Here is an 11,729-nt window from a genome sequence, read left to right as displayed (position 1 = left end):
CATTCCCCTATCTGGTATGAGGAACAGAGAGAATGGCCGTGTCATTAACTGAAATGGAGAAGCCTGGAGTGTGAAGAGTTCTGATGGGAAAACTCAAGTTCATTTTGGGACACGTTAAGTTTGAGATATCTGGAAGCCAGCTATGTAGATATGTCAAGTAGCCAGTTGGATGTACAAGCATGGAGCTCAGAAATGAGGTTTGCAGGTAGAGGTATAATTTTAAAATCCATCCACATATAAGTACTATTTAGACCTGTGAAAGAGAGCATAGAGAAATAAAGAATGGGGGCCCAGAGCCAAGTCTGGAGAACACAGAGTTTGGGGAGATAAAAAAGGCCCAGCTAAGGAAATAAAGGAGAGCCGGGCACTGTGGCTCACGCCTGTAATACCAGCACTTTGGGAGGCCGAGGCGGGTGGATCACCTGAGGTCAGGAGTTCGAGACCAGCGTGGCCAATACGGTGAAACCCCGTCTCTAATAAAAATACAAAAAAAAATTAGCCAGGCGTGGTGGCGTGCGCCTATAATCCCAGCTACTCGGGGGGCTGAGGCAGGAGAATCGCTTGAACCCTGGAGACAGAGATTGCAGTGAGCCTAGATCGCGCCACTGCACTTCAGCCTGGCGACAGAGCGAGACTTCATCTCAAAAAAAAAAAAAAAAAAAAAAAGGAAATAAAGGAGAACGGAGGTAGAGGGTAATATTATGCTACTTAGAGCTGATGAAGGAAAGAGTAGTATTATGAAGCCAAGAGACTAAATATATCAGGAAGGAAGGGGAGGGCAACAGCATTGAATGTTGCTCACAGGGCTACTGATATGAGAAGAGAGAGATGTTCATTGTTTTTGGCAGCATGGAGGTCAGTGGTGACAAAGTTATTTTGCTGAAGTTGTGGGGACAGAAACCAGTCTGGAATGGGTTAACATATGATCAGAAGTGAAGAATGGTGTGTAGATGAGCAATACTTTCAACAAGTTTGACCTATTAAGAAGAAGAAGACAATGTGCAAGAGTGAAGAGTAATGTGGGTTGAAGTATAGGTTTTCAATGTGATAATCTAATTCAGAAAGCAACTACTGAGTGCCTGGACCCTGCTAGGCATTATGCATGCAATGATGAACAAGATATGGTGCCTGTTCTCAAACAAGTCAGGCATTTCCCCAAGCATAAGGGCTCGCCTGGCCATTTAAACCAAGTGCTGGAGATCCAAGAAGAAGAAAGGGGTCTCCACTGCTGAACCTCTTGGCCCTGTTCAGTGTATCACAGGTTCTGGAGTCAGATAAACCAGCCTGCAGTCCCGGCTCTGCACCTGTTACATGTGTGACCTTGGAGAAGGTCCTAAACACATACCTCTCTAAACCTCAGTTTATCCAGCTGAGAACATCAAAGCTCTCTCTGCAGCTTAAATCAGATATTTAAAGTATAGGGCACAGTCTTGCAACTGCAATTTTAAAAGGCAGCTATTCTAATTACTATTTGCTGACTTCCCATACCCCAGCAAAGTTTGGACTGCCACCAGTGTGTGCTGCTGTTGAGGCTCTTACTAAACTGTGTTGTCTATCTACATATCTCACTTCCCCTTTAGGACAGGAAGTAGAATTTTATCTGAACTAAAAGCCAATGAGATGCTGGCCAGGTGCAGTGGCTCAGGCCTGTACTCTCAGAACTTTGGCCAGCTGAGGCCATGAGTTCAAGACCAGCCCGGCCAACATGGTGAAACCCCATCTCTACTAAAAACACAAAAGCCAGGTGTGGTGGCCCATGCCTGTAATCCCAGCTGCTCAGGAGGGTGAGGTGAGAGAATCACTTGAACCCAGGAGGCAGAGGTTGCAGTGAGCTGAGATCGCACCATTGCACTCCAGCCTGCTTGACAGGAGACTCTGTCTCAAAAAAAAAAAAAAAAACCCCAATGAGAATAAAGATAAGGAAAACCAACAGGAGAGTCATTCCTTAGGTAAAATGAGCAGGACAAATTAAAAATTGAGTCAGAGGAAGCACAGGTGTTGATAAGAGATAAACCTGAGTCGGCCAGGCAGAGGGGCTCAGGCCTGTAATCCTAGCACTTTGGGAGGCCAAGGCAGCAGATCACGTGAGGCCAGGAGTTCGACACCAGCCTGGCCAACATGGCAAAACCTGGTCTCTACTAAAAATACAAAAATTAGCCGGGCATGGTGGTGCACACCTGTGGCCCCAGCTGCTCTGGAGGCTGAGGTGTGATAATTGCTTAAACCCAGGAGGCGGAGTTTGCAGTGAGCTGAGATCGTGCCACTGTACTCCAGCCTGGGCAAGAGAGAAAGATTCTGTCTCAAAAAAAATAAATAAATAAATAAACCAGAGTCCAACATAGCAGTTTCTAGGATAGAACTCCTAGGATTAGGCTTCTCTAAGCAAGGTACCTTCTTTTTATTGAGACACAGTCTCACTCTGTCATACAGGCTGCAGTACAATGGAGTGATCATAGCTCACTGCAGCCTTGACCTCCTGGGCTCAAGCAGTACTCTAGCCTCAGTCTCCCAAGTAGCTGGGAATACAGGCACATGCCACCATGCCTGGCTAATTTTTTTTGGTTTTTAATAAAGATGAGGTTTCACTGTGTTGCCTAGGCTGGTCTTGAACTCCTGGGCTCAAGCGATCCTCCTGCCTCAGCCTCCCAAAGTGCTGGGATTACAGGCGTGAACCACCGCACTCAGCCCACAATGTACCTTCTTGATATGGAAAGAGGTGTCTGGGGAACAAGGCCTAGAGGCAGAGAGTGGACAGGATGCAATGAATTGGGCAGTATAAAGTCTGTATACAGAGACGACTGGGAACTGCAACAAAATAACCTGTGAGGCCCCGAAGAAGAAGTGGGGATTTGGGGGTAGAAGTCCCATCTGAGTTACAAAGGAGACTGATAGAAGGCTGCCCAGGGCTGTGCCAGAGCCATAACTCCAGCCACTCAGAAGCTCAGGATGATGGTCAGTGCTTTACCTGCTTAGGCTTACTCAGGAGGGGAAGCTGGGGCCGAAAATGACCAGAGAAGCTTGGCTTGGGTCATGTGAGGAGCCTGCATAGTTACAGGCCAGCTGGGAGTCCTTGGGCCCCCCAGTCACAGGCTCATCTACCATGGTGCTGTTTATCTTCCATATGGCCTCAGATGACCATTCTTCCCACGAAGTCTGCCTCAATGTTCCCAGTTTCCATCAACAAATTCAATTTGACAAACATTTATTGAACACCTCTAGGTGCCCTATACCAGTTCCTGGGGACACAAAGCTCAGTGAACCTGTGTCCCTGTCTGGGGGGAGAAGTGTGTGGCTCACAGCCCAGTCGCCAGAGAGCAGAGGAGGAGGAAGCTCAGTCGTTCTTAGGCATGCCGTCAGGTCTGAAGCGATCAGGGTCTTTGCCACTCCGGCCCCATTCCTCAGCTTTCTCATTGGACTTCGAGTCCTCCAATACAGTGCTGCTGTTTCCAAATAAATAATAGTCTAAAAGTCCCTGAAGATAGACCCTGGTACTGCTGCAACCCAAAGAAAGGAGACAGGAGATTAATCTCTTGACTCACCTGAGACAGCTCCACCTGCTAACTCCCTCCTCTTCTCCCACCCAAGGAACGACTGAGAGGAGGCTGGAAAACTCATGGAAAGGGGAAGAAGGCTATCAATCTTCTTGGGCAAAGTCCTAAGTCCGCTGGTACTTTCTGTACTGTGCAACAGAGTGCTTTCCCTTTATTATTATTATTATTATTATTATTATTATTATTATTATTGGAGACAGGGTCTCATTCTGTTGCCCAGGCTGGAGTGCAGTGGCTCGATCATGGGTCACTGCAGCCTCGACCTCCTGGGTTCAAGGGATCTCCCACTTCAGCCTCCTGAGTAGCTGGGACTACAGGTGCATGCCACCATGCCTGGCTAATTTCTTTTATTTTCTGTAGAGATAAGGGTCTTGCTATGTTACCCAGGCTGCTCTTAAATCCCTGGGCCCAAGATATCCTCCCACCTTCCTCCCAAAGACTTGGAACTACAGGTGTGAGCCCCTGAACCCGGCCCCTGCAACAGTGTGCTTTCCAGACCTCTCCTCGGTTCTTACTTTCCCTTTGTGGGTGAAAGGAGACACATCCTCACCAGCCTTGCTCTGGCTCTACCAGCCACCCAGACCCCAGGAGAGCCACAGGTTCTCCTGATTCTCAAGACAGATAGGCACTGCTGGCCTGTCACTGGAGTCCCCAGGAATCTGTGTTACCTGATCAGTTTAGCAGCCCAGACACCCCCAGGTCCTCTTTTGGCAGCATCATAGTTTCCCTGAGCATAGAAATATCTGTTTGAATTCTGGTGACTGGATGTCAACACATTCCAATAGGCTCTGCCCAAGTCCCCAGCCCCTGGAAAGAAAAAAAAAAAAATGACAAAAATGAACCTAGTGCCATACTGGAGAAATGTAGAAATGATCATTTTCCACTGATTTCCAGATTTTGACCCTTGACAAAATAATCCTTTGAAATCATACATACAGATAAACATTACTTCCTGTGAACAGCTTTCCTGAGTAACTGTAAGGAAGGTGCTTTTCCATGCATTACATTGAATTGAATTGGTTGGCAGCTGTCATGCCCTAGGTTACATCTTACGTGGGTCTGTGTGTGCTGTGTACAAAGAGGGAACGTTCATGTGAGGAATGTCACAATGGAGAATAGTACTACAGATATAAGATCCAGGGACATTACAAGGGACATGGAGGGGGCTGCACATCTACCATAGCCCATAAGAAAAATACATCCTTACCAGCTGACTGAGGACAACTAGGACTTGAATAAATCTGACTGTTATGGGCATAAATGGCACAGGAAAGCCGAGGGAATGGGCAGTACGTGATGAGGTGGAATGACCTGAGAGAGCTTCATAGGACCTGGATAATCAGATTTATCATGAACGGTATGAATGTTAATGTTTAACTCTCTGCCCCAACAATTAAGTTTCAATTTCCACATTCTTCAATTGGGGGGATTCATACCTACCTCCCTGGTGGACTAAATGAGAAGATAAAATGAGGTAACATACACAAAATGCCTAGCATATTGGAATACTTGATGCAAGTTGGATTCCTGTTCCTATTAGTGAAGGGCAGTGGTGACAATAAGATACCACTATACACCCAACAGAATGACAAAAATTTTTTAAACTGACAATATACACTGTGGGCAAAAATGTGGAACAACTGGAACTCTCATAATTGTTTTGGATTTTGTTTTTGTTTTGTTCAGTCAGGATCTCCCTTCGTGACCCAGGCTGGAGTGCAGTGGTGTGATCAAGGCTTTCTGCAGGCTTGACCTCCTGGGCTCAAGTGATCCCCCCATCAGCTGGGACTACAGGCACCTGATAACACACCCAGCTAATTTTTTTTTTTTTTTTGGTAGAGATGCGGTCTCATTTTGTTGCTGAGGCTGGTCTCAAACTCCTGGCCTCAAGTGATCCTCCTGCCTTAGCCTCCCAAAGTGCTGGGATTACGAGTGTGAGCCATCATGCCCAGCTCTCATAATTGTTCGTGGAAGTGTAAATTGGTACAATTTTGGGAAACTGCTGGTATCTACAAAAGTTAAATTGACATGACTCTACCTTATGACTCTACACTTCCATTCCTAAGTGTATACCTACAACAGAAATGAGGGCTTATGTAAACCAAAGTACACGTACACCAATGTTTACTGCAGGTTTATCCATAATAGCCCAAAACTTAAAAAAGCCTAATTATCCAATAACATAGGATAGATAAATAAACGGTGATATCAGTATACAATGGAATACTACGCAGCAATGAAAAAGAACAAAACATTAATACACATAACAAATGTTGCCATGTACATTAATATGTCATAATGTTGAGTTAAACAAAGCCAGATACAAAAGACATATTCTGTACAATTTCTTTTATTCAAAGATCAAAGACAGGGACACTAATCAATAATGATAGAGGTAAGAATAGGAGTTAGCTTTCGTGAGGGTTGTTAACTCGAAGAGGGCATGAGAGACCCTTCCAAGGTGCATGAAATGTTTGACATCTTGATCTGATGGTGTAATATGGATGTTTGTATGTGTAAAAAGCTCATCAAGCTATACAGTGTACTATATGTAAGTTATATATCATTTTAAAGTTTTTTAAAAGATTAGTGGAAAAATAGATGTTTGAAACAGGTCTAAGCCAGGAAGAGCTATAGAAAGTGTCTATCAGTGCCTGTGTTGTTCAATCAATAAATATTTTTGAGTTCTGCTGTGGTTTACGTGTTACCAAGTTCTTTAAACTAACTCACTTGGAAAAAAGAAAAGCTGTGATAAATAGTTTTAATTGTTACTTATGTACTGTGTTCTAAGGGATATTTCTCACTAACTTCATGTATTATTTTGTGTCTGTAATTTTGTCAAATAGTTTATCTCTGGCATGGCATAATGACTGTCCTTTCTCTGATGCATGCTTTATGTTCATTCTATGTTTTCCAGATTGACTAGCAAGAGTTTTCTCCAAGCACCTGACAGATTCTGTCACTGGGTGGCAGAAAAACCCAAGACAGTTGTTCTCATTGGTATTGTGCTGAAAGTAACCTGGGGAGTTTTTCAAATGCTATTCCTAGTCCCAATTCAATTCTAAGATTCTGACTCAGTAACTATGAGAAGAGGCTCAGGAATGCACTTTTTAAACAAACACACCCAGCCGATTTAAATGCTGGTGAACCATACAACAAATTCTGAAACACAATGACTGAAGGAAAAAGATATTTTATACTATGTGCAGAAAAACTTAGCACATGCTACTAAAACTTTTTAAAAACTATTTAGAGAATATCATTTTTAAAAGCACAAAATGCAGAAAAAATGAAAATTTGTAAAATTTCAATTGAAAAATTACAAAAAATTCAACTACAAAATTAATAACAACACATGAAGTTCACAGTGTTGCAAAACCTGACAACAAAGTTTTCCCATTTTAACAGCTAGTCAGTAAGATTCATTTCCCCTCCAGAATGGCAGAAGTCAGTTTCCCAGCCGTATCTCAGCCCTCCTGTGGCTAATCAGTAAAAATTTGCTCTTTTTATTTATTTATAAGTTAGGGCTTAATTTTCATAAGCTCTGCATCCCAAGCATTGGCTATTTACTTGGGAACAGGACGGGATTTCTCTGTGCAAGCACTATTATTCCACTCTCTCCTAGGCATGTCTCAGTCCTGGAGTATAATTGTGAACTCAGTATATTCCCAGAGGTGGATGAGCTAAATAAACATCATGCCCTGAGAAATCTGCCATCTATAAATTTCCACAGTGGGAGATCACCCCCTGGAAGTCTTTATCCTTCTGCACTCTACACCAACAGTACAAGCTAGGCCCAAAGCACCTTTAACCTCTCGTCTGGAAACCCCAAGGGAGGGTGATAAATCAGACCAGCCTAGAAGAAGAAAGAGATACAGAAACCCACACTCCTGCTCTGACCTCTGTGTGGCTTCTCTAAGGAGCACTCATATCCAGTGAGTATGTGGCCCCTGCTCAGAATGAATGCTGGGTATGTGCCCTCCATCCTCCAGAGTTCTTACCTTGGACAGCCTCCTTGAAAAACGAAAACCAGTTTTCACTGGTGACTCCCATGACCAAGGAGCAGAAAACAATGCCTGTGAAAAGCTTCATTGTGCTGAAGAGAAAGAAAGAGAGGGGCAGAGAATCGTAAATAAAATACAGATCTATGTTTTGAGAGCTGAACTTCTTTCTTTCCTTTTTTTCTTTCTTTCTTACTTTTTCTTTCTCTTTCTTTCTTTCTCCTTCCTTCCTTCCTTCCTTCCTTCCTTCCTTCCTTCCTTCCTTCCTTCCTTCCTTCCTTCCTTTCTTTCTTTCTTTCTTTCTTTCTTTCTTTCTTTCTTTCTTTCTTTCTTTCTTTCTTTCTTTCTTCCCTTTCTTTCTTTTTTTTTTTTTTTCTGTTGCCCAGGCTAAAGTGCACTGATACGATTAAGCCTCACTGCAGCCCCGACCTTCTGGGCTCAAGTGATCCTCCCACCTCAGCCTCCTGAGTAGCAAGGACTACAAACGTGCACCATCACACTCAGCTAATTTTTTTTTTTTTTTTTTTGGTAGAGACAAGGTCTCACTATGTTTGGCCCAGGCTAGTCTTGAACTCCTGGCCTCAAACAATCTTCCCACCTCAGCCTCCCAAAGGATTACAGGCATGAGCCACTGCGCCAGCCAAAGGACTGAATTTGAAAGACTAATTCCCTGTTTCCATTTGTTTGTATTAGAATCACAACTGCATGAAAGATTGAAATGGGTTTTAAGAAGAAGTATAAACCCTTAATTCTCAGCCCAGATCCCTAGAAAGAATAAGAGAATTCCAACGTGTTATTTGGTCTGTGGTCAATTTGTCACCCGATAAAGCAGACTAAAGTCAATCAAGAAGCATTTCCTGAGTTCCTACTCTCCTCAGCACTGACCTTATAATGAAGTACAAAACACAGTTTCTTTCCAATTGAAATTTGCCAATTATGTGAGAAAAAGATCTCAAAAGAGTCAAATAAGAGAAATTACTCCTTGGAAGAAATCTCACCTGTGGACCTTTCTCCAGTTGAAATTTCAGTAAAAGCAAAGCTGCTGGTACCTTCTGGCCATGGAGCTATAGTTGGTATCTCTGCTGGCTTTGGCATTAATGGGAGAACAGTTTAAAATCCAACAACCCGCCTTGCCAAAGTCCTTTTTGCTCAATTCTTTGGGTATTTTAAAAATTAGCATATTGGGTAATAGTGTTTCCTTATCCAGAAGCAGTTTTCCAAATTGGGTCATCAAGGTATTTATTTTCTGGCAGTGTTTCTTAATTGCCACTTTTCCCTCTTTTTAGTTTCCTGTATCACAGAAGAGTTGTATTCGCAAAATCCAGTGTGGGAAGACAGAGGTCTTTCTCCACTTTCTTCTCTTTGTGTCTTTCCATTCTTACCTGTTTGGTAGGAGGTCTTCCCAAAAAATTGCACATGGATATTACGTTGTAGGAAGTGATCAACATTATTAGCAAAGATGTTTGCTTGTCTCTTGTGACTTCTCTCTAAAGAATGTAAGGACAGAACAAGCAAGACTTGACTGTACCAGTGGGAGGAGGTAATGATTCTGGGAGAATACAAGGACATGAATAACACCAGAAGATCAAGGGTGAAGGTCTTCGAGGCATAAAATCTCTTTTTTCATACAAATATGTATTATTCTGTACTTTCGTTTAAGCTTAGTATTTATTGGAAGTCTTTCCATATAAGGCTTGCTTTTTTTTTTTTTTTTACAGCTACACAGTGTTCCATTGTATGGATGGACCATAATTTATACAATATAAATGGCTGTTTGACAGCTATTAACCTTTTGATATTGCAAATAATGATGAATTTATTAACCTTGGACATATGTCTCTTGCACATGTACAAATATATCTCTAAGATAAATTCCTACATAAGAAACTCCATGGTGAAAAAGTATCAGATTTTATAAATTATTTGTTTGTTTGTTTGAGACAGAGTCTCACTCTGTCTCCCGGCTGGAGTGCAGTGGTGTGGTCTCAGCTCACTGCAACCTCCACCTCCGGGATTCAAGCGATTTCCCCTGCCTCAGCCTCCTGAGTAGCTAGGATTATAGGCACACGCCACCACACCCAGCTAATTTTTCTATTTTAAATAGAGACGGGGTTTCGCCATGTTGGCCAGGCTAGTCTCAACCCACTTACCTCAAATGATCTGCCCACCTCAGCCTCCCAAAGTGCTGGGATTACACATCATGGAAAATTGGGTATCCATCCCCTCAAGCATTTATCCTTTATGTTACAAACAATCCAGTTATACTCCTTTGGTTATTTTACAATGGACAACTAAATTACTGACTATAGTCCCCCTGTTGTGCTATCAAATACTAGGTCTTATTCATACTAAGTATTTTTTTGTACCCATTAACCATCCTCACCTCCCCTCACTTCCCCTTCCCCACTACCCTTCCCAGCCTCTGGTAACCATCCTTCTATTCTCCATCTCCATGAATTCAATTGTTTTGATTTTTAGATCCCACAGATAAATGAGAACATGTGATGTTTGTCTTTCTGTTTCTGAATGATTTCACTTAGCATAATGACCTCCAGTTCCATCCATGTTGTTGCAGCTTACCCTGAGTTATAAAAGATTCACCAGATAATGTTAATATTATTATTATTATTATTTTCCTTATTTGTTTATAAATATTTAGCATATTTGGAATTTGTCCTACCATAGTATATACAGTATGTTTTCAACATTATGTTATTTTAGATGGTCACCCAGTTGTACCAATCCCATTTGTTGAATAGTCCATCTTTTACTTACTACGTCAACATACAACCTTTATCATATACAAAATCCTCATATGCACTTATATCTAATTCTGAGAATTTGGCTCCACTGATCACATTTTTTCTATATATAAGTCAGTACTACACTGTTGTACTTATTGAGGCTTTATTCAGTGTATTAATTGCCCTCACTACTTTTTTTCAGAAGTAGTTGGAGTTCATTTTCTATTATTTCTTCTAACTGCTAGTTTTTGTATCCACACCTTCTTGTCTGTGGTGTTTTGATTGATGTCTGGGGTGTCCAGGAGTCCTATCATACCACTTCCCATTCTCTCTTATCACTGCTCCATTTAGTTCTCCAGACCTTCCCCTGCAACCACCTTCACGAGATAGTCAGTGACCCCATGTTGCTTAAGCCAAAGGTGAACTCCTCAACTACTGGGCAGAATCTGATACTACTAATCAATAGCTCCATCAGGGACTCTGGAACACCATGCTTTCCTAGTTTTCCTCCTTTCCCAACAGCTGCTCCTTCTCAATCTGTTTTGCTGTATCCAGCTTCTCCTCCAAACTTCTTAGAGAATGGAGACACCTACACTGAACCTTCAGACCTGTCTTCAGTCTCCATCCACATGCTGAGGGAGCTCATCCATGCCTCTTAGCATAGGTTCCAAAGGCCATGGTCTTGTTAGTGGTGGTTGTTTACACTGAATCTTCATTGCCTGGATCAATGCCTGGGTTATGTAGGGATGAAGAAAAAAAGCTTCTTCCTTCACTCTCCGGAGTTCAGCTGAAAATAAACTGACAAAGGCAGATTAATAAGAGAAAAAGTCGTATACATTTATTTTAACATGCATGGGGAAAAATCACAGGAGGGTGATTTCCCAAATACCAATGGGGTACAGGTGATCATATACCATTCTTCATAGGGGAGGAGAAGATGGGGAATGTAGAAGATGGGGAATTTTTTTGAAGTCATGAATGATTGTTAGGAAGAATGAGTGGACCTGAGGGATAGAAATTAACTTGTAAATGGTTCTCTTGAAATTTGAATGAGCCCAAGAAGCAGGTGTCATCTTTTGAAAAAGCCCATCCAGTCGTGGTTGAATTCCTCAGTCATCTTCTCTGATATAATGAGATTCCATGGAGCAGGTGGAAGGCAGTTGTTTTCTCTTTGATGGGATGCAGCCATAAGGCAGATAAGAGAATAGTTTCTTCCAGCATATGCTTATACACTGTTCCTGGGAATGTCAGTTAGTATAGCCTCTGTGGAAAGCAGTATGGAGATTTCCCAGAGAACTAAAAACAGAGCTACCATTTGACCCAGCAATCCCATTACTGAGTACCTACCCAAAGGTATAAAAAATACACCTGAATGCGTGTATTTATCACAATACTATTATTCACAGTAGCAAATATATGGAATTAATGTAAGT

The 11,729-nt window shown here is 42.3% G+C and overlaps 1 protein-coding gene across 2 annotated transcripts; it reads right to left on the bottom strand.

Annotated features, from left to right (window-relative positions):
* Nucleotides 1-3,114: 3,114 nt before the first annotated feature.
* SAA4 (serum amyloid A4, constitutive) lies at nt 3,115-9,228 on the bottom strand. 2 transcript variants are annotated; one of them, XM_008004975.3, is made up of 4 exons: nt 8,551-9,228; nt 7,553-7,647; nt 4,220-4,358; nt 3,115-3,494 (listed from the first exon to the last, which is right to left on the bottom strand). In XM_008004975.3, exons 2-4 carry the CDS (start codon nt 7,641-7,643, stop codon nt 3,332-3,334), a joined length of 393 nt encoding a protein of 130 aa, XP_008003166.2. In that variant the 5' UTR covers nt 7,644-7,647; nt 8,551-9,228; the 3' UTR covers nt 3,115-3,331. The 2 variants fall into 2 exon arrangements, with proteins under 2 accessions (XP_008003166.2, XP_072873956.1); XM_073017855.1 differs by lacking the exon at nt 8,551-9,228 and having other exon boundaries at nt 3,217-3,494; nt 7,553-8,104.
* Nucleotides 9,229-11,729: the final 2,501 nt, after the last annotated feature.

The sequence above is a fragment of the Chlorocebus sabaeus genome, chromosome 1, assembly GCF_047675955.1.
Source record: "Chlorocebus sabaeus isolate Y175 chromosome 1, mChlSab1.0.hap1, whole genome shotgun sequence".
Lineage (NCBI taxonomy): Eukaryota > Metazoa > Chordata > Mammalia > Primates > Cercopithecidae > Chlorocebus > Chlorocebus sabaeus.
The sequence above is the reverse complement of the archived record's forward strand: the minus strand, read 5'-3'. Positions and strand labels throughout refer to the sequence as shown.